We start from the raw sequence: 25660 nt of genomic DNA, 5'->3' as shown, positions 1-25660 counted from the left end.
GCTCCGCTCAAGCACCCCCCTTTTTACTCGCGGGGTCTTACCCGCCCATACAAAGCCAGTGATTACCTTATTGACCGGTTTAAAATGGACCGTGGGATAAAGATGGGAGACACTGATACACAAACAGGAGTCTCGGGAGGACCGTCATTTTCACTGTCTGCACCCTCCCAGCTGGTGACAACGGGAGAGCATCCCACCTTCGAAAATAGTCCTTCAGTTGATCTACTAATCGGGCCAAATTTTACTTGTGTAGCCGTTCCCATTCCCGTGCCACCTGAATGCCTAGGTACCGAAAGCTTCCTCCGACCGCCCTAAACGGCAGTTCCCCTAATCGCCTCTCCTGACCCCTTGCCTGGACCGCGAACATCTCACTTTACCCCATATTTAGTTTATACCCTGAATTCCCCCAGAATCCTCATAATTTCTTCCTTCCCCTCCAGTGAGCCCAACACATACAGGAGCAGATCGTCTGCTCCTTCAGACTCCTCCGGGAGACCGACGATTCTCAAGTTTTGCCAGCGGGACCTAGTCTCTAGGTCCTCCACCTTCTCTGGAGCCTTTTCTGCTGGTCTCTCAGTATCTCCACATCCAGCTCCACCGCAGTTTAATGTTTCTCCTGCTCAGCCAGCCGCCTTCTCTTCTTTCTGGATCGCCTGAACTTGAGCATTCAATCTAAGTTCCAGCTGCACAATCGATTCTTTAATCGGGTCCAAGTATTCCTGTCTCTGCTTGTCGAAGCCCTCCTGAATAAACTGCATCAGCTGCTCCGTTGACCGCTAGGCCGACAAGCCAGGACTCTGGTCATCCGCCATGCTTTCTCCCGCTGCAGCTTCAGCCCAAGCCTTCTCTGTTCATCTATTTCTTCATTTGCGAGCACTTCTAGTCCGCTTCTACATGCACCAATGTAGGAATCCACTCCACAACTGCCTCTCCCATCAATTTACCAAATCAAGTCCGATTTTTTAAAAATCGGAGGAAAAGTTCCAAAGGTCTGACCTGAGTGGGAGCCACCAAATGTGTGACCTACTTCTTCATAGCCGCCACCGGAAGTCCGGCTTTCTCTGATTTTACCATTGCTTTCCAAATACTGTGCTACAAAATCCTTTAAAATGGACTCCAGCAACTTCCTGGACTACCGACATTAGGTTCACAGATCTGTAGTTCCCTGTTTTCTCTCTACCTCCCTTTTGAATAGCGGAGTTATATTACCTACCCTCCAATCTGTAGGAACCGTTCCAGGAGTCCAAAGAATTTTGGATAATGACCACCAATAGGTCTACTATTTTTACAGCCACTTAAGTACTCTGGGATGAAGATTATCAGGCTCAGGAGATTTATCTACTTTCAATCTCAATTTCCCCAAAACCATTTTTCTACTTCTACTGATTTCCTCCACCTCCTCACGAAGATTTGTGTTTCTCAGAACTTCCAGTACATTATTCATGTCTTCCTTTGTGAAGACAGAAGCAAAGTATGAATTTGCTTCGTCTGCCATTTCTTTGTTTCCCATTATGAAATCCCCCGTTTTCTAACTGTAAGGGGCCTACATTTAGTTTTGTCGATCTTTTTCTCTTTACACAGCTACAGAAACTTTTACAGTTACATTTTATGTTCCCGGCTAGCTTACTTTCATATTGTATTCCCCCCTTAATCAATCTCTTGGTCTGCCTATGCTGAATTTTAGACTGTTCCTAATCCTCGGGTCTATTGCTTTTTCTTGCAAATTTGTATGCTTCTAATGCTATCTCTAATTTCCCTTGTAAACCATGGTTAGGCCCCATTCCCTTTTCTGCTTCGTGGCAGCACAGTTGCTTTACAGCTCCAGGGTCCCAGGTTCGAGTCCCAGCTTGGGTCACTGTCTGTGCGGGCCTGCACATTCCACCCATGTGTGGGTTTCCTCTGGTTTCCTCCCACAGTCCAAAGATGTGCAGGTTAGGTGGATTGGCAGTGCTAAATTGCTCTTAGGGTCCAAAAAAGGTTAGGTGGGGTTACGTGGATAGGGTGGAGGTTGTGCCTTTATAGAGATTCAGAACTCTGGTCTTAGAATCAATGACCCCACTATCCACCTTGATAAGAATTCTGGCATATTATGGTCACTCATCCCCAAGGGTTCTCTCAACTAGATTGCCAACTAATCCTTTCTTATTGCACAATACCCAGTCCAACATGGCCTGTTCCCTTATTGGTTTCTCAACATGTTGGTCCAGAAAACCATCCCGTATGCACTCGAGAAATTCCTCCTCCGTTGTACTGTGACTAATTTGACTCACCCAATCTATATGCAAATTAAAGTCACCCATAATCACACATGTTCCTTTATCGCATGCATCTCTGGTTTTCTCTGTTATTTCCAACATTACCACTAAAATTTGGTGGTCTGTATACCATCCCTGTGAATGTTTTTTACCCGTTGGTGTTACTTTACTTGGCCCATTCAGATTCATATATCCAAGATTGTCACCTAATTTAGTCACTCTTCTTTCTAAGGCATTGGTAAGACCGCACCTGGAGTATTGTGCACAGTTTTGTTCCCCTTATTTGAGGAAAGATGCAATGGTATTGGAGGCAGTTCTGAGGAGGTTCACCAGATTGATTCCAGAGATGAGAGGTTTGCCGTATGAGGAGAGATTGAACAGTTTAGGCCTGTACTCTCTGGAGTTTAGAAGAAATCAAATCGAGGTGTACAGGATTTCCCCAAACTGGCCTTAATATTCAGCAACGGTTGCTGCACTGCTTCAGGCCTGCAGGTTCTCTGTTTTATTCTGGCAGTGGGTGAGGTGAACTCTGAGGCCCACTGATCCAGGCTAGGAGTAGATTTTTTCCACATTGCTAGCCTGTAAGAATGGTCTGCTGGAGGAAGGCTTGCAGCCACATCTGGGAGGAATCTGTTGCAATTTAAATTAAGCAACTGGGCCATTTTATTGAGTAGAACAATTTGACGGTCGAACGTATAAAAATATTTAACAACTATTTGAGCAGGGTTCAAATCCAGGATGTAGAAACAGCTAACTCATGCTCCATCCTGAATGAAGAGATACTGGATCATTAAATTCCACTATTCTCAGAATTCTGTATTTTGTTTCCTTTAAATGGCACTATGGTAGTTACTCACAGGTTAATAATTGCAAACACATTCACTCATTAAAGAAAACCTTAATCCTAGAGGGAATAAATTATTAATGTGACTGAGCAGATGAGAATGGTACATGAATAATTCAGTTCAATTGGGACAGTCAACTTGTTTGTATGACATTGATCATTGTTCTTTTCTGACTCATCGTGGCCTCCAGCTCTCCTAGTAAAGTACCTGAATCACCGTTCTGTTTCTAAACCTACGTATGCATTTCCAAGGTGTGTGTAGAGTTGGTTCTTCCTGTCATATTTCAGATAATTGACATGATGGTGTATTGTAGGATGCAAGTGTGTTTTTGTTTTTCTACATCCCCTTCCACTTATTTCTCTTAAGTTGGAAAGGGGAGTGGAGATGGTGTTGGGGGTAATTAATTTTAAGACATGATGGGTTGACAGCTTTCAGCCACGTACATGGTGTTTTTCCCCCCAAGTCTCCACACACCATTAAATCTCTTATCTTCAAAAACCTTCTAATTCCTCGTCTGATCATCTTTGAAGCATTGGGAACTCTCACCACTCTGTTGTTACTAGACAAGCATGAGGTATTATTGGTACTTGGGCTTAAAGCTGTACATTACCCAGCTAAAAGGTTGGGCAATATTGGGCATTTAGATTTTTGTATTTAAATGTGAATTCTTTTTTTTTTCTCCGTCTTAGTAATCTAAAGTGATACAGAAAAGGGGGCAGAATAAGAACAATAAAGAATATAACAAAATAGAAAATCAGATAAGAAAGGCATGTAGAATGGGCAAGGAAAAATGGCACAAAGACCGTGTAAGGAAATAGAGGAACTGGAGAACAGGGGCAACATGAGGGAATGCTGAGGTGGTACATTTTGTCATCCATTAAATATGCCTAGGAGGAGTGGACAACAAACCAAGAGACGATTTAAGTTAAGTTGAATGTATTCAAGATTTCGATGTATAGAAAGATGATCTGTGTGTACTACAGACAGACTCATGAAAGGCTGGAAATGTTGGAGAAAAGAGGAAATTAGTCCACAACATCAAAGAGAGATACTATATTTTAGCCAAGTCCTTTAGAGAATACAGAGGCAGAGACAATTATTGGAAAGAAAGATCGACGGAAAGCGCAGGAGAGGCAAACAGGAGAAAAGCAGAGATGGATATATAAGGGGCTGGATGCAGTTTATCTATGTGGAATGTTGAGGGCAGCACAAACAGGCGGAGATCCATGGCGTCAATCATCTGGGAAGAGGATGGCACCAATGAATGAACGAATCCATAACAACAGAGGCTTTAAAAAAAAAAATATATATTTGTATTCTCCTTTTTCACATTTTCATCAAATTTACATCAACAAATAATCAACAATAACAAATACAATGGCAATCCCCTTGTCCCACCCACCCCCAAATAACTCCCAACATTTTGAATACAAACACCAATGAAAAAGAATCCGGAATCCACCATCAATCCATACAGAATCATCAATAACTTATACATCTCAAAACATTTTTGCACATTCTCCCTGTGTCTGCGTGGGTTTCCCCACAACCCAAAGATGTGCAGGGTAGTTGGATTGGCCACGCTAAATTGCCCCTTAATTGGAAAAAAAATAATTAGGTACTTTAAACTTATGGGAAAAAAAAGAAATACTTTGACATAGAGGTGGTTGAGTCTGAGAAAATGACATTTTAAGGAAAAACGGTTGAATATTTAAGAGAGGGAGAACAGCGCAGTGGGATTAGTTTGGAAATAATATAGGGCTATTGGGGAGAGAAGAACAGTGGGATGAGTATTGATTTGCCCCAACAAATCATGGACATAATGGACCGTTTGATTTAATTGTGTGCTGTGAATATTTGTGATTCAATGATCAGCTGAAATCCAAGGTAGACGAGTGGAAGTGAAAATATTGAAGATGAAAGAAAATAGATGTGACATAGCGAGGTCTCTTTAGCAAAGAGCTGATGGATTTTGATGTGAATCCTGGACTGAAGAAGACAGCAGGAAAGAAGATAATGTTTCAGCTGTGCTACTATTAGTGGATCTTCATGCTGTTTTAAGTCTCTGGCTTGTACCTAATGCCAGTACCTCATAACTTTACATTAGAGCTATGGCTGCTGCAGCCTCTCGAGCACCAGGCCAAGGGGTACGGAGTACTGTCAGGGTGAAAGTGAAGACACCGGGAGAAGACTCACCCGTAGATCGAGCCTACAACGTGCTCGTAGAGTGTTGCGGGTTTGAAGCAGCAGACATCCTCTTGCAAGACTTGCGGGAGATACTTCATCACCTTCAGAAACTTTGCCGGTTGCATGTAGCTTCTGAAGGTGTTAAAGGAGAAAGGCGACCCCTGTCCATCTGACTGCAGAACCTCTGCTTACTCTGCCATCAAAGCAGAACCAGGTTGTCACATTCCACCTATACAACTCTCACATCCCTGAGGTGCATATGATCAAGTTCCTTGCCAGGTACATTGAGCTGAATGGAAACAGCACTGAAGTAAAAGACACTTTTGGTATTTAGACGAGCAAATGACAGGTTAAGGTTACCATGAAAGCTGAATGGAGCCATGTTGCACCCTCCGACCAGCTTCGCCATTTGCGGACGCGAGGCTACCTATTCTATGGGGGGCAGCAATGGGTGTGCCACACCTGTGGTGAAACTGGGCATGCTGCTAGTTGCAGCACCACCTTCTGCAGAAACTGCATGCAAGAGGGACATACAACCTAGACATTATAAAAAGCAAGTGCTGCAACATGTGTGGCAGGCAGGCTATCTTTACATCCAAAACAGGGTGCAACATACACCCAAATCCTCAGTGGCGGAGTGACAAAGGAGGCTCATGTACTCGCCAAGAACAAAGATGCCACCACACAAGATGCTGCAAAAGGAGGCAAGGCTTCTGAACAAAAGATGGAAGCCCCAACAGACTCTGACATGATCTTCAGCATGAAAAGGAGATTCCATGGGAAAGGAGGTAACAGAACAGGAAGGGCCCTGGCACATGATGAACAGGAAAACATGGAGGCAGAAAACACTAAAGAAATTAAATGCTGATATTCCTCTGAAGAGTAAAAAGCAGCATCTTTCAGCTAGAGACTCTGATGTCACCACCTGCTCAGCTGAAGAAGGACAAGTTGGTCACCGCCAACAAAATATACAGCTAAGCACCAAGCAGGTACTGGAACCACAGAGCATCCATGACCACAGGCGATTAAGGCATTGAAACGCCCCAGGAGCATCAACGACCGGTCGATGGGTGTAGTAATGCGTTCAACGCATCCCAGACACGGGAAAATAAATGCAAGGACACGCATCAGCTCCAGGAAACTGATGCAGCAACATCCAAGACGAAGATCGGTCTGTAGTCCCAAAACCTGAGTGCATTATAGATCACCACGGGTACAAAAGCCCCCCCCCAATTTAACCAGTCGTTGTTACGGTCCCGAAGCAGACCAAGACTGATTTCTCAGCCTTGCAAATTTGAAACAGTTCATGACACCACAGGCATGCAGGAACACATCCAGCAACTTCAACATGCAACTGAATTGACTCTGGAATTTGTGACTGGTAACCTACTTTTTAAAATAGGTTCAAAAATTGCATCTATTAATGTGCAAAACATTAAAACTACTTAACGCCTTGTGGCCAACTTTGCTTACCTGGCCAACGTTGAAGCTGACCTGTTCCTGCAGGAGTATGGAATACTACAACTCAGCAGCTACTGACGGTTGTCAAGCTGGTGGTCCCACGGGCCATCTACCTGGTCAGGAGGAATCTATTGTCATTCTCCAGCCTGGGTATTCTGCTGTGGAGTGGCAACTTCACCATCATCGAAGTTCAAGAAGTGGTGGACTCCTCTTTGCAGACGTCACAAACAACAATGGTCCCTCCAGACTGATCAATGTGTACATCCTGGCCATAGAGAGTAAGCGGCTCCCACTGCTGCTTCCCACATCCAGGCCAGTCATTCTGGATGGTGTCTTCAACTGCATCATCGATGCGGCTGGATGATCCGGCTGGGCCGACAGCAAACTGGATGCCACGTCTAGTCTCCTATGGAAATAGTAAATGACGGCAAGCTACATGACGTCTTCAGCAGCTCTATAGACAGAACACAATGTAGACATATGGTCGTGGCCAGACGGGTTCATCCACTCCAGGAAAAACCACCTCCTGTTTGTGTCATGTGCATTTCCCAGTCAGATCCACTGACTTCAAGTTTGTGTTCTTCTCTGACCACTGCTTCAGACTGGCTGACTGGCACCTATTGGAAGCCAAGGGGTGGACAGGGAACATGGAAGTTGAATGTGAATTGAGCCCAGAGAACCTCAAGGAACTCAAAAGTGATTACAGAGGTTGGAGAAGCGTGAAACCCCTCTTTGAGTCTCTATCTCTCTGGTGGGAAGCAATTAAAGGTTCTTCACCTTCAAAGGTGTTCAGTGAGAGAGACTGGGGGAAATGCCCTGACTTGAGAAAACATGCAGTATCTGCTCCAACTGCAGCCGATGGGAGTTGATGTCAAGGAGGACCTTCAGAGATGAACAGCCAGCAAGTCACCATCCATGTCGGATTTTGCCCTGTAACATTCTAGCCAAGGCTGTTGCCAATCGAGTCAAATCTGCTCTGGAGCTGATGATCCACTCTGACCAGACCTGTGCTGTACCCAGCAAGAAGAACTCTGACAGCCTCACACTACTCGGGGAGTTGATCGCCTCTGTGAGGGACAGGGTGTGGAGACCTGCCTCGTCAGTCTAGACCAGGAGAAGGCATTAGACAGAATATCACACACCTACATGATGGATGTGCTCTCAAAAATGTGGTTTGGGAGAGAGTCTGCAAATGGATCCACCTGTTCTACACAAACATCAGTAGCACAGTTTCAATCAACGGGTGGGAATCAGAAAACTTTCAGATCAAATCTGGAGTCAGGTAGGGCTGCCCTCTCTCCTCTGACCTGTTTATATGTTGTATAGAACATTTTGCCAAGCCCATCAGGAAGGATTCGGGTATAAGAGGAATGACGGTCCCAGGCAGCGAAGGCACTCAGAATATAGTCTCCCTGTACATGGATGCTGTTGCCGTCTTCTGCTAGAACCAAATGTCAATGCGCAGTCTAATGAATGTCTGTGACCAGTTCGAACTAGCTTCGGGCCAAGGTAAACCATGGCAAGAGTGGGGCCATTCTCTTGGCAGGACCGATCCTTCACCGTCAGGTCAGATTATGTTAAGGTGCTGGAGACTTAGTTCGGAGCGACTGGGGTGTGCATCAAAAACTGAGAGGAACATATCACCACGGTGAGGCACAAACTGAGCATGTGGGAGAGAAGCTCCATCTGCATTGTGGATTGAACCAGGTCGTTGGGTGCGAGGTGCTGTTGCTGTACGTGGCGCAGGCCTGGTCCATACTCCAAGCCTGCATTGCAACAAGCACCCAGGAAGTTCATCTGGAGGTCAAAGATGGATTGTGTCCAAAGGGACAAGCAGTGGTCTACATGTAATGTACTAGAGGCCCTTAGAGTAAAGGAGATGGTGGATCATGTTGTACGGTTCCCCAAGCAGACGGTCAGAGTCATCTGGCAGAATGCCTCATCACCAGAACTTCCAAACAAATGCCAAGACCTAGCTTGGGTGGTGGTGAGAAGGGCACTCCCAGTCAGATCCTTCATGTATGCTCGAAGTCTCAATGCCGCCGCCGCATACTGCCCTCAAAGTGGCTGCGTGGGAGATTGGGGAAACCATTGCACACCTCTTTGTGCAATGTGCCTGCACTGGTATTTGTCCAAGTTCATCCCGAGCAGCTCTGTGATGCGACACACTGTATTCTGTGGGCTGTTCGCAGGCACTCACACTGAGACAAACATCAACTGCTGCTGGAGGATCATCAACTGGGTGCCCGAAACTTGCTGATCTTCCAATGCACAGAATTATGCTTGATTTACAGACTGGCACATACCAAGGTTCAGGACTATTTGCTGATGGATGCTCTCAAGCTTGTGGCAGCTGCCACCAAGGCGCAATGGGGAAAGGCCACCACGTAAGGCCTTTCAGTCAGTGTAGATCTAGAGGTAGATAATCGTGTAAAACCCTTTGGATTGTGGGCTTAACCCTAACTGTATATAACACTGCAGAGTGCAACATGACCAATGCATATATTTTGAAAAAGAATTGTACTCTCTATAATGAAAATATTGAAAAGTTTGTAATGTTCTCATTACTGAATTGAAGCACCTTCCAAGTGCATCTTGACCTCTGGAGAAAATGTAAATATCACTGGACTTTCCTGTTATGGCAAATTGAAATGTTTTTGTAATGTCTCTTTCAGAAATTTTATGAATAAAGTATACTTTTGCAAAAAGAAAATGTAGATATTAGATCAGGGCAGGATTGGCTTTGGCTTTAACCATCTTCATGATTTGATGGTGTTAGTGTACCGGACCAGACCCAACATTTGTTAGGACACCGGGCAAGAACACCAAACAATTGTTTCTAATATGTAAAACTTGTGTGGAAAGGATATTTCACCCCGTGTGATGACTCTGACCAGTAGGTATCTTTTATGTTGAAACAAACTTTGATTTAAACACAGAATTAACCAATTAACCTCAAAGAAAATAGAATTACAATGATCTGTTAAACAGTTCTTAAACAAAAGGAAAAACCTGAACTTACTATCTGTACCTGCTACTAACTCCAATTAAGCAACCCAATACAGTTCAAGTGCCACTTACAAATAAAGTTAACAAACTGTTGTGTAGAGATGTTTGGAGAGAGAGAGAGGTGGTAGAACCAGTACACTTCTGCTCAACCTAACAGCATTTGACAAAACTGCTGTTCAACTTAAACTCCTTCTTTCTTGGCAGACTCTGATCATGTGCCAAACTGCAAAACTGCAGACAGACCTAGCCCCTCCCATTTATTACATCATCTATAGCCCGCAATGTTCCATGACTTGCTTAGCTAGGACCAAACACCACTCTCCATAAATGATCTACTCTTCAGGGAATCTCCAGCAATCATAACAATGTTCCATTAGCCCTCTATGTGTAAACAAGTAAATAGTTAGAATCAAATATGACCTCGCCTCTTACAACTTTGTAATTATAGCTTTATCAGACACACTGTTTGGATACATTAACCTAGATTCTTTAATAATATTATTGCAACAAACGTATACCATACTGCCACAAATATAAAATATGATCTATAACAATTTCAATATTCATCACAATAGCCTGTGGCACAGTTATTAACATTGCTGCCTCACAGCGTCAGGGACCCAGGTTTAATTTCGACCGTGCGTGACTGTCTGTGTGGAGTTTGCACCTTCTCCCTCCATCTGCATGGGTTTTCTCTGAGTGCTCCGGTACCCTCCCACGGTCCAAAGATGCGCAGGTTAGGTGGAATGACCAATGTAATTTGCCCATTAGTGCCAAAAGATTAGATGGGGTTACTGGGTTATGGGGATAGCTGGGGGTTGTGGACTTTGGTAGGAGGGTTGGTGCAGACTCGATGGGCCAAATTACCACCTCCTGCACGATAGTGATTCTATTATTTGATTCTTCTTAGATTCTGCTGAAACTCAACAGCTCATAGCTGAACTGTGAAGCAATATTAACTGTGGTGTCACCTTTTAGCACTGGGTGCCCAGTAGCCATGGAACAGAGTGTGGAAACATTGGCTGCGGGGATTATTTGCAGAATAAATGTGACTGATTCCTTAGTGGCATCCCTCCAATCCAGTTTCTTCAGTTATGTGACATGTACCATTGACGGTATAATTAGTCGTATTGAGAATCATTTTATTGGGAGCGTAACAGGTTCACACAAGCTAAAGCAGATTGATCACCTTGATTGAAATGTCCTTAAAGCCCTCTAGTTTCTCTCCTTCATTTTGTTGTGTAACTTCACTTGGAAATCTGTGGCTTTATAGCAGTAAAGTGTATGAGATGTGATTTTATAATGCATGGAAAAAGAGAAACCCCATATTTTTAAATTGTCAAGAAATGACAAAAATAGCATTGGGTGGAGGTTTCATTGAGTCATTTAACAAGATCTGGTTTCTCTCAGTGAGCTATCAATTTACATGTGGAATAAAAGTGAGACTAACATATAGAGAGGAAATGGTTTCTGTTCATGTCCACCAAAGTGGGCAGCAAGTCTCAGACTTTTTGAACTGATTCTAGAATTCATATCACTCACTTCTGCCACTCCAAAACAGTGAGTCTGTAGCAAAGTGGAAGAACCCTGTATGACTAGCAGAGTTTTGTATAAGAAAGAACTTGCATTTATATAGTGTTGTTCAAAACCCCAGGTGTCGCAAAGAACTTCACAGTTAAACAAATGTTTTTCTTGATATATTGTCGATGTTTTAAAAAAATAATTCTAGAGTATCCAATTCTTTTTTTTTTCCAATTAAGGGGTAATTGTGCATGGCCAATCCACCTACCCTGCACATTTTTGGATTGTGGGGGTGCGACCCACGCAGACACGGAGAGAATGTGCGAACTCCCACTGACAGTGACCCAGGGTCGGGTTAGAACCTGGGACCTCAGCGCCGTGAGGCAGCAGTGCTACCCACTGTGACACCGTGCCGCCCTATATATTGTCGATGTTGTAGAAAACATGCAACCAATTTAGAAACAGCAGCGCCCTACAAAATTCTTGCTTTGCGTGGATAATTTGGAAAGTGCTGAGAGATACGATGAGGCGCTATAAGATATAAATACAATTCTTATTGCTTGAGTTCAGGATTTGTGGCACAGTAGCAAGTAAATAGAAACTTAAAATTCAGACAGATGTATCACTTTAGATGTAAAAAGGGATAGAAACTAAAGTCATTAAAAAGCTCATCGACAGATATACAGACTCCCAGAGGTCAGGTTTGTGTATCCCAGAACCTCAGATCACTCTCCTATGATGTGATAGTAAGCATTGTTAGCCAAAAGACTCAATTTGAAATGATCTAATAGGTCTGAATTGGTCAAGCAGGGCAGTCAAATGCCATCTGCATGAAAGTTTATGATTATTATGAATTTGTGACTACAAATGCTTTACCAGGAGAGCAGTAGCAGTAAGAGAGCTGGGAACCCATTTAAAGATGGGGATTGTGAAGAAGGGTGGCAAACCAAAAAGTTTAGAAAGTCAGGATTGGGAAGTTTTCCTGGTGTCATCACCAGAACGAGTGCTCATCCACCTCCTTGCTATTTGTAGAACAATACCGGAACTCGGCAGCTGCATTTGCCTATGTATTAAGCTGTTTATTGTGTCATGAAGCACTGTATAAACAGCAGGAAAATCTGGAGATGGCAGGCATGATTCTCAAATCACTTCTGGTGCCACGCTGGGCGAGTACTGGGAAATGCACAAGGGACTGGAATTGAAGGGACAGAGCCTTGATCAGGGCCCATCTGGGCACTGCACCTCAAAAAAGCATATTGTCTATGGGTGGGCCACCATGGAGATTAATCAGAATGATGCCAGGGCTTGGATATTAAATTATAGGTTGCATAAACTTGATTGATAATCCCTCTAGTCTAGAAGACCTCAGTGATCTGATTGAGGTTTTTAAAATGTTCACTGTTTGTTGAGGTAACAAGGAGTGGCAATCACTGTCAGATTGCCAGTCTATTTTTTGTATACACTAAGAACTAGGAACAGGAGTAGGCCATCTGGCCCCTCGGGCCTGCTCCACCATTCAATGAGATCATGGCTGATCTTTTATGGACTCAGCTCCACATTCCGGCCCGAACACCATAACCCTTAATCCCTTTATTCTTCAAAAAACTATCTATTTTTACCTTAAAAACATTTAATGAAGGAGCCTCAACTGCTTCACTGGGCAAGGAATTCCATAGATTCACAACCCTTTGGGTGAAGAAGTTCCTCCTAAACTCAGTCCTAAATCTACTTCCCCTTATTTTTTGGCTATGTCCCCTAGTTCTGCTTTCACCCGCCAGTGGAAACAACCTGCCCGCATCTATCCTATCTATCCCCTTCATAATTTTTAATGTTTCTATAAGATCCCCCATCATCCTTCTAAATTCCAACGAGTACAGTCCCAGTCTAGTCAACCTCTCCTCATAATCCAACCCCTTCAGCTCTGGGATTAACCTAGTGAATCTCCTCTGCACACCCTCCAGTGCCATTATTTCCTTTCTCAAGTAAGGAGACCAAAACTGAACACAATACTCCAGGTGTGGCCTCACTAGCACCTTATACAATTGCAACATAACCTCCCTAGTCTTAAACTCCATCCCTCTAGCAATGAAGGACAAAATTCCATTTGCCTTCTTAATCACCTGTTGCACCTGTAAACCAACCTTCTGTGACTCATGCACTAGCACATCCAGGTCTCTCTGCGCAGCGGCATGCTTTAATATTTTATCGTTTAAATAATAATCCCATTTGCTGTTATTCCTACCAAAATGGATAACCTCACATTTGTCAACATTGTATTCCATCTGCCAGACCCTAGCCCATTCATTTAACCTATCCAAATCCCTCTGCAGACTTCCAGTATCCTCTGCACTTTTCGCTTTACCACTCATCTTGAAAATGAAATGAAAATCGCTTATTGTCACGAGTAGGCTTCAATGAAGTTACTGTGAAAAGCCCCTAGTCGCCACATTCCGGCGCCTGTCCGGGGAGGCTGGTACGGGAATCGTACCGTGCTGCTGACCCGCTTGGTCTTCTTTAAAAGCCAGCGATTTAGCCTTGTGAGCTAAACCAGCCCCTTAGTGTCATCTGCAAACTTGGACACATTGCCCTTGGTCCCCAACTCCAAATCATCTATGTAAATTGTGAACAATTGTGGACGCAACACAGATCCCTGAGGGACACCACTAGCTACTGATTGCCAACCAGAGAAACACCCATTAATCCCCACTCTTTGCTTTCTATTAATTAACCAATCCTCTATCCATGCTACTACTCTACCCTTAATGCCATGTATCTTTATCTTGTGCAGTAACCTTTTGTGTGGCACCTTGTCAAAGGCTTTCTGGAAATCCAGATATACCACATCCATTGGCTGCACTGGTAATGTCCTCAAAAAATTCCACTAAAGATAGAAATCTGCATTTCTGGCCTGCACTTCCAAACTGGGCCTCTTCAGAAATGTGAAGCATACCTGATCTCCGAGAGTCCTTCCTTGTAGGGAAGAATCTTCAGGAGAAGTGAGGCCATATCTCCTGCTAGTATTAGTTGCGTATTTTGGGAAATCTTCATTCACGAACACACTGAAAGGCTTTGAGACTTTTACATAGTGAGGTAACTGGATAGGGTGGGTGGCAGGGTAAGTACGGGGTGGTCTGGTGTCAGAACCTCAAGGTGTTGGTGGGGCAGGGGGGGAAGAGCAGTTTTATAGTTATTTTTTTTTCAGTCTAACATTCCCTGGGTAAGTAACTGTCCAAGTAAATGAGTCGAAACCCTCCTCCAAAGTCTCTGACTCTTAACTCAAAGTTGGAAACTTTCTCAGAGGGTTCTGCATACAGGGTAATTGCCAATCAGATGTTGAAACTCTCCGGGAAGTTTTGCATAGTCCTTGTATAGAGGTCCCGAGGAGCCCCATAGTATATCCTATTGGACATGTCTGTGGTACGACCATCTGGGGACAGGAAGATATGGGCTTAGATGTTTCCTATAATAAATAGGATGGTCGAGGATAAGGAGGCATAGCCTTAAAATTAATTGTACTATTTGGTAGCAAAATCGGGAAGCATTTCCACACCAGGGAACATACACGTAAACACAATGGTTAGCACAGTTGCTTCACAGCTCCAGGGTCCCAGGTTCAATTCCCAGCTTGGGTCACTGTCCGTGCGGAGCCTGCACGTTCCCCTCGTGCCTTCGTGGGTTTCCTCCGGGTGCTCCGGTTTCCTCCCACAGTCCAAAGATGTGCGGGTTAGGTGGGGTTACTGGGTTACGGGGTTAGGCTGGAGGCATGGGCTGAAGTAGGGTGCTCTTTCCAAGAGCTGGTGCAAACTCAATGGGCCGAATGGCCTCCTTCTGCACTGTAAATTCCATGATTCTAAATGACATTGTAGTGCAGATGATCCATGATGTGGTGACAGGGCAAGTTCAAGGGTTTGAATGACCTCCTGGTGCTCCTAAGAATGATCTCTCTGAAGGGTTCCATGAATTCACATTCTGTAATCCTGAGTGTTACGGTTGTTTTTTTTAAGCATACTCTTCTTCTGACTGATTAGCACATTAGTGCAAAAAGTGTTGATAATTATCAATGTCCCGAGCCTGGATAGTCATCTTGATTTTGCTGCACTTTTCAGCTTCAGTGTGTCTTGGGGAGAAACCTATAAAGTTTCTGTGGCTTATGTAGATTTTCTAAGACTAAAATGGTAGCTGATGCACTTGCTGGGAAAGTACCAGATGTTATTTTTGTTTAGTAGAAAATCCACAGGACTTTTTTTTAAAAAAACAGCCGGGCTAATTAGTGAAATGTTTTGAAAGAGAGTGCAAAGTTTAAAATTTGGGGCACTTTTAAAAGTATGTATTTTGACCTGTTATTTTAAATATTGCAGAATATAATAAGGAATATGAATGCTTAGTCTCCTTGTGCTGCTGTGTTCCTTGTTTTGCTCAAATTCATCTTTTCACTGATGGGCAGAAAACATACAAGACTTTGATTCCTAGGCTTGGCATCATTTCAACCCACTTGCCATAGTTCGGTGCATGATGGAATCTAAACTGAGCCATGAGGTGACTGCAAGGCTGTTTACAGCTAAGATATTCACTACGTATTAAGACTGTGTTAGGTTCTCACCTTAAAACAAATCAGGAGCTCCTCCTGGTGGCTCAAAGATGTCAGTGTTTTGTGCAAATCAGATAGCAGTAATAGACTGCTTTCTGGAACCTGTCGGGGGTGGGTGGTGACTCTCTGGATGTGTGATTACAAGGTTAGGATTAAAATATTTAGACAGTTAGGGATGACAGCACTGACTCATTGTAAATATTTAACAGAGCCTTGGGCAAACACAAGATGCACATGAGTTCAGAGGAATACCCCAAGCACTCTGTAAACCCAGTTTAGTACTGGAGTTACCCTTGATGCAGTGTCAAACCAAAATAGAGCGAGACCAGCACTTGCACAGGTGTCTTACCACCTCTCTCCAGCGTCAGGACAAGTTCTGGCAGCCTTGCTAAACCTGGTAGTGGAAATCCAACCAAGGATCCTGGGTTCAACCTTGTTTGTCTGGAGCAGTGGTATGGATGCGATAAATTTGCTCAGTGAAGGGAAAAAGCAATCTTGGTTTTTGCTGCTGGTTACTATGTTCAGTGATCAAGTGCTGATGTGGATACCAGGTGAGGAGAGGCTCAGGTTTAACTCAAGTCCTGCTGGTCTGGCTTTTGTCAGCTTTGGATACAAGGGTAAGGTACCATGGGAAGACAACGGTTTGGGTCACCATACCCCATTAAAAGGAGTAGTGCCTTCAAGAGGGGAGAGAAAATCTTTTCAGTCACTTGAATCTTGTTTATACATCTAACTTTAGTCAGATTTGTTTGCAGTCCGATAGAGGAAGCACTGAAGTGGGAATTATAGAAATGGTGGCCAAGGTTTAGTCTAGACTGGTTCCAGGCTCGTACAGGCAGAGGTCGGCTTCCTGCTTCGACTCTGGTGTACTAGGTGTTCTTCCCTCCATCCCCCAAATCCCCGTTGGGAATGTGTGATGGACAAAAATAAGTTTTTGGTTTAATAAATTGACATGCGAGTTACTGAGCCTCACGCTAGGAGTAACGAGTGGACAAGATATCGATCTGTGACAGAGCCCCCCCCCCCCGCCAGCAGAGGAAGAGAACCTTGCAGTAAAACGGACTACTTTTGTTTGTTTTTTCAACCATTCTCATTGCCTGCAGATGCAGTAGAAGGTTGTTCCTTTTTCCAGTGGGGTTGACTCCATTTTCCTCCGAGTACATGAGTATTTTTTCTAGTCAGGGAGTCATGGGGCTGTTACCAGTGAATACTAGAGTGTTTGAGAATTTGTCATAACTCTTCTGTTCTAATACAACCTTGTGGTAGAGGACGGGGTTTAGTGGATGGTTATGTAGTGTAGCTATGACTTATTAATCGCCTCTGGTTTGCATATGAAGTCGTACAATCCATGCCATGACCCTGTATCCTATGATTTCATTCCTGTTTATTGAACTTGTATGATTGTTTTGTTTTTTTTGGCTTTATTTTGCAGTATGATGCTGTTCCCATTCAGTCCAGTGTGGTCCTCTGCTCATGTCCATCTCCATCCATGGTGAGGAATCAGTCAGACTCCAGCTCACGGCCTGCTATCTCTGGTATCACCATGGACAGTAGTGCAGGCGATACTGGGCCAGTGGTGAGCTCTTTACCGCAGCACGTGGGGCAACGGCAACAACCGACAGCACAGACCCAACGGCAACAATCAGCGGGACACACTCAGCAACCACGGAAAAAACGGCCTGAAGACTTCAAGTTTGGCAAGATTCTTGGGGAGGGATCATTTTCAACAGTATGTATTTTAAATGTCTGTTCCTACATTGCCATTTTTTCATTTGCTCAGATCTGCACGTTTGGTTGTATGTCAGGTTAACTGTATTCATAATTGTTCTCTCTGCTACCTTCCCTGTCCTCTTTCTCCTTTCCACATCAGTATCCATATGTTGGCCTGTCCTCCTTCTGTACTTCTCTCTCATAATTTGGAGAAGGATCATCACACAGATTGGAATAAACCTATCTGGTCTGTTGCTGGGCAGCAAAGTAGCACAGTGGTTAACACTGTTGCTTCACAGCGCCAAGGTCCCAGGTTCGATTCCTGGGTTGAGCCACTGTCTGTGCGGAGTCTGCACGTTCTCCCCGTGTCTGCGTGAGCTTCCTCCCACAAATCCCAAATAACGTGCTGTTAGGTCATTTGGACTTTCTGAATTTTCCCGAACAGGCGTTGGAGTGTGGCAACTCGGGCATTTTCACAGTAACTTAATTGGAGTGTTGATGTAAGCCTACTTGTGCCAATAATAAACGTTATTATTATTACCAGAAATTCAGTATGGGCTAATGAATGGTAGATGGGTTGTAAAGGTACATGTCTTGCTGTTTAGCTTAGTTCACTTTAAAGCACACAACAGCAAGCTCTAAATCAAGATGTCTTCTATTGAAGACTGGCCCAGTACTTGAGAATCAAGTCTAGATTGACATCTGATGCAGTACTGAGGGTGTGATCTTAATGTATTTGCGTACATACATGATAACATTTCAAAAATAATCCATTCATTCTGAAGTACATTGGAAAATCTTGTAGACATGAGCCGTACGCAGATAGGTTCCTGGTATTTTCTTCACATTGTGTTAATTATTTGACATTTATTCTAAGAGAGGCCTGATTTGCGGGAGTCCACAGAACCATGCAACCCACAAATGGATAAGTTGGGGTGTTGTGCACAGGGAGTGGCCACGATCAGGTTTGATTGCATCGGAATCTCTGGCAGCACTGTGCTTTGTTTACTGAGTATGGCTGCTCAAAGTCTTTCCTGTAATGGCAGGACTGAATGAGTACCTTAGTAAATCTCAAGCAGGTTTTCCCCCATGCAGTTGTTTATGCACATTAAAATTAGCTTGCACTATTATGCCTTTAATGTCGAGAGATGGAGCCTTGCCTTGGGCAATGAAGCATGTAAATGAGCACTTGAGGTTGCATTTTTGGAAAGGATTTCTGTAGTAAGTGGTTGACTGCTTTATTTGTTTCTATGCAGGTTGTGTTGGCCCGTGAGCAATCAACTGGTAAAGAATATGCTGGTAAGTAAGGCGTTTGTATGGTGGTTTTGGGCTGTCGAACCCAGCATGGCTCATACATAGCTGTGGTCATCTTGGGAAAATTGCTTTGCAGCTTACATTGGTTGTAAGATCCCAAAGTCCTGTACATGTTTTCAGAATTCCTATGCAGACATCATGGGATCATATACACATTGTACAACAGGGTGATGTAATTGGGTTTGACCACACTGCCGAGTTCTGGATCATCACCGCAGTAAAGGCCTGACACTTTCCTTCCCCTGTGTTGCATTGCCCAGAACTTAGAAGGGGAAATGGCAAAGGCTGCCATGTTCTCAACCCCTGACAATTGGCTAAGAGTAGTGTTTCCAGGAGTCTGTGAGCAAGTTGGCGAATGGCCCTGGGCAGCATAGTAGTGAGACAGAGAGTGGGAGCATAACTTCAAATGTATTCATTCATTTTGTTTAGTTGGATGGTGCAAGAGCTAAGGATTGTCCTGTAAGGAAAATATGTGAATGTTTGTAGTTCCTGCAGTTCTGATAAATTGAACAAAAAGTTACCCCCTCTTATGGTACTAAGTCAACTAAACCAACTAGGGTTTGCAGATGTTAGCTAAGCCAGGAACCAACTAGTTATTGTTGGCCTGGGACTTTTGCAGCCTATAGAGTAGAAATTCACCTGAGTTTCCGTCTCCCTGTCCTGTGGGGAAATGTGTTTTGGAATGTTGGGTGAAGATCTGATTGGGTTCGGCTTTGAGCTCCCCCATGGTCTCTAGCCAAATAGCACTTGTTTTCTAGGAAACTGTAGAGGCAGTATTGATGGCACAGGGTTGTTGTTGCCTTTGGATCTGTGCGCTGGTAATCAGTAGCATCAGTAGAAAACTAGAGTGTTCTGTTTCTAATTAATACACGTGATTTCAGTGAAAAACTTCCTTTTTTGTCTTGCAGTTAAAATTTTGGAGAAGCGTCATATCATTAAGGAGAATAAGGTACCATACGTTACCCGAGAGAGGGATATCATGTCTCGCCTGGATCACCCCTTTTTTGTAAAACTCTACTTCACTTTTCAGGATGATGAGAAGCTCTGTATCCTTTTACCCCAGCCACTGCTTTAAAGAAAATGCCAGGAAGCCATGCACTTGTCAATCATTTTCAAGGCGAGCAATAGTTGTCAGAAACACTGCCTTGATTGAGTTGAAATTATTATTTAAAAAATACAAATTGAGAGTTTTTTTCATCTTTACAGTCTGTGCATTTATAGTGGAGCACGATTTGGTCCTTAACTTCAATGCAGATTTTGGCCTTAGTTATGCTAAAAATGGAGAGCTGCTTAAATACATTCGTAAGCAGGGCTCATTTGATGAGAACTGCACACGATTTTATTCTGCTGAAATTGTTTCAGCGCTAGAATACTTACATGAAATTGGGATCATACACAGGTAAGGAATTTTGATACTTTAGTTTATTGATACAAAAATAATTTGCTTTCTTAGTGGGTCACTGCCTTTCAGTTGAGCAATGCCGACCACAAGACCCTATCAACTCTCCAGTCTGCGCTGTGTTGGCTTCAATAGAACTGGTACAGGTAACCTTGACCAGGAGAAATGTGAGCGAGTGTCCTTGAACCTAATTACTTTCTGGCAACTCCTGCTGGAGGATGCACCCGTGTTGAGGGTAGTGATATATGCTGCCAAATGCAAAAATACGGGAAAGCATCGAACACCCAAGTTGTGCCTCCACACCAGATTTCAGGTGATGAAGGCTGTAACTGGGTTCCACCATACTAACTCGGAAATTCATGTTTCAGTTCAGATGCAGGCCTGGCTTTCATGATCTGAACTTAGGATCAAAAACTTGAACTTGGTGCACACACAACAGTCAAAGATTAAGGTACTTGACTGGAAAATAATTTGAATTAAGTAAGGATAAATTGTGATGCAAATTGGTCAAAAGTTTACAGACCGATTAGGGTACAGGTCAGATGTTCACACAGGAAATAAAGGTGTTCAGCAAAATCTGGAGCTCCTTGGGTAAATAGCAGAACTTAACTGAGGTCCTGAGTCACCTAACAAATATAATGCAATAGAAAATTGAGTTGAATATGAGAAATCTGGAGGAGGAAGGGAGGAAGACTTGAAAAACCAAGAGGGGACTTGAAAGAGTGGCAAATAACAAGTAAAGTAGTAAAGGGTTTTATCAGCACAGAGTAAAGAAAAAATGGTTAATAAAGTGGGTTAGATATGCTAAAACATTAAATATATTACGGAATCATTAAATATATTCGAGGCGGCTAGATATAGCACTGGGGGCGAATAGGATCAAAGGTTATGGGGAGAAAGCAGGATTAGGTTATTAGAACATAGAAAAATACAGCACAGAACAGGCCCTTCGGCCCACGATGTTGTGCCGAACCTTTGTCCTAGATTAATCATAGATTATCATAGAAATTACAGTGCATAAGGAGGCCACTCGGCCCATCGAGTCTGCACCAGCTCTTGGAAAGAGCACCCTACCCGAGGTCAACACCTCCACCCTATCCCCATAACCCAGTAACCCCACCCAACACTAAGGGCAATTTTGGACACTAAGGGCAATTTATCATGGCCAATCCACCTAACCTGCACATCTTTGGACTGTGGGAGGAAACCGGAGCACCCGGAGGAAACCCATGCACTCACGGGGAGGATGTGCAGATTCCGCACAGACAGTGACCCAAGCCGGAATCGAACCTGGGACCCTGGAGCTGTGAAGCAATTGTGCTATCCACAATGCTACCGTGCTGCCCTTAAGAACAAATTAATCTACACTCCATTATTCTACCATAATCCATGTACCTATCCAATAGCCGCTTGAAGGTCCCTAATGTTTCCGACTCAACTACTTCCACAGGCAGTGCATTCCATGCCCCCACTACTCTCTGGGTAAACCACCTAAATCACCTACCTCTGACATCCCCCCCCTATATCTTCCACCATTCACCTTAAATTTATGTCCTCTTGTAATGGTTTGTTCCACCCGGTGATAAAGTCTCTGACTGTCTACTCTATCTATTCCCCTGATCATCTTATAAACCTCTATCAAGTCGCCCCTCATCCTTCTCCGTTCTAATGAGGAAAGGCCTAGCACCCTCAACCTTTCCTCGTAAGACCTACTCTCCATTCCAGGCAACATCCTGGTAAATCTCCTTTGCACCTTTTCCAAAGCTTCCACATCCTTCCTAAAATGAGGTGACCAGAACTGCACACGACTCCAAATATGGCCTTACCAAGGTTTTGTACAGCTGCATCATCACCTCACGGCTCTTAAAATTCAATCCCTCTGCTAATGAACGCTAGCACACCATAGGCCTTCTTCACAGCTCTACCCACTTGAGTGGCAACTTTCAAAGATCTATGAACATAGACCCTAAGATCTCTCTGCTCCTCCACATTGCCAAGAACCCTACCGTTAACCCTGTATTCCGCATTCATATTTATCCTTCCAAAATGGACAACCTCACACTTGTCAGGGTTAAACTCCATCTGCCACTTCTCAGCCCAGCTCTGCATTCTATCTATGTCTCTTTGCAGCCGACAACAGCCCTCCTCACTATCCACAACTCCACCAATCTTTGTATCGTCTGCAAATTTACTGGCCCACCCTTCAACTCCCTCAGCCAAGTCATTAATGAAAATCACAAACAGCAGAGGACCCAGAACTGATCCCTGCAGTACACCACTGGTAACTGGGCTCCAGGCTGAATATTTGCCATCCACCACCACTCTCTGACTTCTATCGGTTAGCCAGTTTGTTATCCAACTGGCCAAATTTCCCACTATCCCATGCCTTTTTACTTTCTGCATAAGCCTACCATGGGGAACCTTATCAAATGCCTTACTAAAATCCATGTACACCACATCCACTGCTTTACCTTCATCCACATGCTTGGTCACCTCCTCAAAGAATTCAGTAAGACTTGTAAGGCAAGACCTACCCCTCACAAATCCGTGCTGACTATCTCTAATCAAGCAGTGTTTTTCCAGATGCTCAGAAATCCTATCCCACCGTACCCTTTCCATTACTTTGCCTACCACCGAAGTAAGACTAACTGGCCTGTAATTCCCAGGGTTATCCCTATTGAGTTGGATGATCAGCCATGATTGTAAAAAATGGCGGAGCAGGGCCAAAAGGCCTCCTCCTGCTCCTATCTTCTATGTATCTATGTATGAGAAAATAAATCTTGCCTTGGATTTCACCAGGATGTGATCGAAACGATATGTGCTATGTGAGCATCAAAGTCACTGTCAATATATTGTGGATGCTGAAAATCTGAAACAAATAAAACAAAATCCTGAAAGTAATCAGGTCAAGCCGCATCTGTGGAGAGAGGGAAAAAGCTAACATTTAAACTCTTGTGATCTGTGCCAGATTGGACAAAGTTAGCGATATAAAGGATTTTAAGCAAGGGGTGGGGAGAATAAAAGGGAAGGTCTGTTGTACGGTGAAAGGCAGGAGAGTTTGATGAAAAAAGGTTACGAATATGCAAGACAAGTGATGGTATTGGGGAAAAAGGATGTCTAGAGGAACTGTAAATTGCAGCAACAGAAACATTACTATCACCTGCTGTCTGAAAAAATAGGGCCAGTGATTATGATCGAAAATTAATCAACTCTGGAAGGCAGTAAAAGTACCTAACTGAAAGGTGAAGTGCTGTTCCTTGAAGGCTAGGATGGAAATCTCATTGTGGTAATAGATGAAGAATTAAAATGACAAATTACTGGAAACTTGGTCATGCTGGCAGACAGTTCAATTCCTTCACTCAGCCCACAAAATTGACAGAAGGTGCCGGTAATTATTCTACTGTTGCCATTTGTGACGTCTGTGGAGCTATCTTTCATTTCTTGTCCCAGTGCAACCTGTGCTTGCCTTGCGTCATCATCATCACAACATTTGTCATTCCTTTGTCTGCCCTTCAACTTTATCGCAGATGATCCCTTTTATGCTCTCTCTCTCTCTTGCGCTCGCTCTCTCTCTTGCGCTCGCTCTCTCTCTTGCGCTCGCTCTCTCTCTTGCGCTCGCTCTCTCTCTTGCGCTCGCTCTCTCTCTTGCGCTCGCTCTCTCTCTCGCGCTTGCTCTCTCTCGCGTTCGCTCTCTCTCCCTCGCCCTCGCTCACTCTCTCTCACCCTCGTTCGCCCTCGCTCGCTCTCTCTCGCCCTCGCTCGCTCTCTCTCTCTCGCCCTCGCTCGCTCTCTCTCGCCCTCGCTCGCTCTCTCTCGCCCCTCGCTCGCTCTCCCTCGCCCTCGCTCTCTCTCGTGCTCGCCCTCGCGCTCTCTCTCGCCCTCGCGCACTCTCTCGCCCTCGCGCACTCTCTCGCCCTCGCGCACTCTCTCGCCCTCGCGCACTCTCTCGCCCTCGCGCACTCTCTCGCCCTCGCGCACTCTCTCGCCCTCGCGCACTCTCTCGCCTCGCGCCTCTCGCCCTCGCACTCCCTCGCCCTCGCGCACTCTCTCGCCCTCGCGCACTCTCTCGCCCTCGCGCACTCTCTCGCCCTCGCGCACTCTCTCGCCCTCGCGCACTCTCTCGCCCTCGCGCACTCTCTGCCCTCGCGCACTCTCTCGCCCTCGCGCACTCTCTCGCCCTCGCGCACTCTCTCGCCCTCGCGCACTCTCTCGCCCTCGCGCACTCTCTCGCCCTCGCGCACTCTCTCGCCCTCGCGCACTCTCTCGCCCTCGCCTCTCTCGCCCTCGCGCACTCTCTCGCCCTCGCGCACTCTCTCGCCCTCGCGCACTCTCTCGCGCTCTCTCTCGCCCTCTCTCTCGCCCTCGCGCTCTCTCTCGCCCTCTCTCTCGCCCTCGCGCTCTCTCTCGCCCTCGCGCTCTCTCTCGCCCTCGCGCTCTCTCTCGCCCTCGCGCTCTCTCTCGCCCTCGCGCTCTCTCTCGCCCTCGCGCTCTCTCTCGCCCTAGCGCTCTCTCTCGCCCTCGCCCTCTCTCTCGCCCTCTCTCTCGCCCTCTCTCTCGCCCTCGCCCTCTCTCTCGCCCTCGCCCTCTCTCTCGCCCCCTCTCTCTCGCCCTCGCCCTCTCTCTCTCTCGCCCTCGCCCTCTCTCTCGCCCCTCGCCCTCGCCCTCGCCCTCTCTCTCGCCCTCGCCCTCTCTCTCGCCCTCTCTCTCGCCCTCGCCCTCGCCCTCTCTCTCGCCCTCGCCCTCTCTCTCGCCCTCGCCCTCTCTCTCGCCCTCGCCCTCTCTCTCGCTCTCGCCCTCTCTCTCGCCCTCGCCCTCTCTCTCGCCCTCGCCCTCTCTCTCGCCCTCGCCCTCTCTCCCGCCCTCGCCCTCTCTCTCGCCCTCGCCCTCTCTCTCGCCCTCGCCCTCGCCCTCGCCCTCTCTCTCGCCCTCGCCCTCTCTCTCGCCCTCGCCCTCTCTCTCGCCCCTCGCCCTCTCTCTCGCCCTCGCCCTCTCTCTCGCCCTCGCCCTCTCTCTCTCCCTCTCTCTCTCCCTCTCTCTCTCCCTCTCTCGCGCCCTCTCTCGCGCCCTCTCTCGCGCCCTCTCTCGCGCCCTCTCTCGCCCCCTCTCTCTCGCCCTCTCTCTCGCCCTCTCTCTCACCCTCTCTCTCGCCCTCGCCCTCTCTCTCGCCCTCGCCCTCGCCCTCTCTCTCGCCCTCGCCCTCTCTCTCGCCCTCGCCCTCTCTCTCGCCCTCGCCCTCTCTCTCGCCCTCGCCCTCTCTCTCGCCCTCGCCCTCTCTCTCGCCCTCTCTCGCGCCCTCGCCCTCTCTCGCGCCCTCGCCCTCCCTCGCCCTCTCTCGCGCCCTCGCCCTCTCTCGCGCCCTCGCCCTCTCTCG

At 45.6% G+C, this 25660-nt stretch overlaps 1 protein-coding gene across 4 annotated transcripts in view; it reads left to right on the top strand.

The window, feature by feature from the left end:
- LOC119978305 (3-phosphoinositide-dependent protein kinase 1-like) overlaps positions 1–25660 on the top strand; it is a 110298-nt gene that overhangs the window by 64308 nt on the left and 20330 nt on the right. For all 4 annotated transcript variants that reach the window (XM_038819838.1, XM_038819839.1, XM_038819837.1 and 1 more), the window contains 4 exons: positions 17299–17595; positions 18833–18875; positions 19799–19936; positions 20145–20289. In XM_038819838.1, the coding sequence (XP_038675766.1) occupies positions 17299–17595; positions 18833–18875; positions 19799–19936; positions 20145–20289 (623 nt within the window). The remainder of the gene's footprint in view (positions 1–17298; positions 17596–18832; positions 18876–19798; positions 19937–20144; positions 20290–25660) is intronic.

Source organism: Scyliorhinus canicula, chromosome 15 (assembly GCF_902713615.1).
Source record: "Scyliorhinus canicula chromosome 15, sScyCan1.1, whole genome shotgun sequence".
In the NCBI taxonomy this organism is placed as follows: domain Eukaryota; kingdom Metazoa; phylum Chordata; class Chondrichthyes; order Carcharhiniformes; family Scyliorhinidae; genus Scyliorhinus; species Scyliorhinus canicula.
This window is presented reverse-complemented; position numbering and strand designations above follow the sequence as displayed.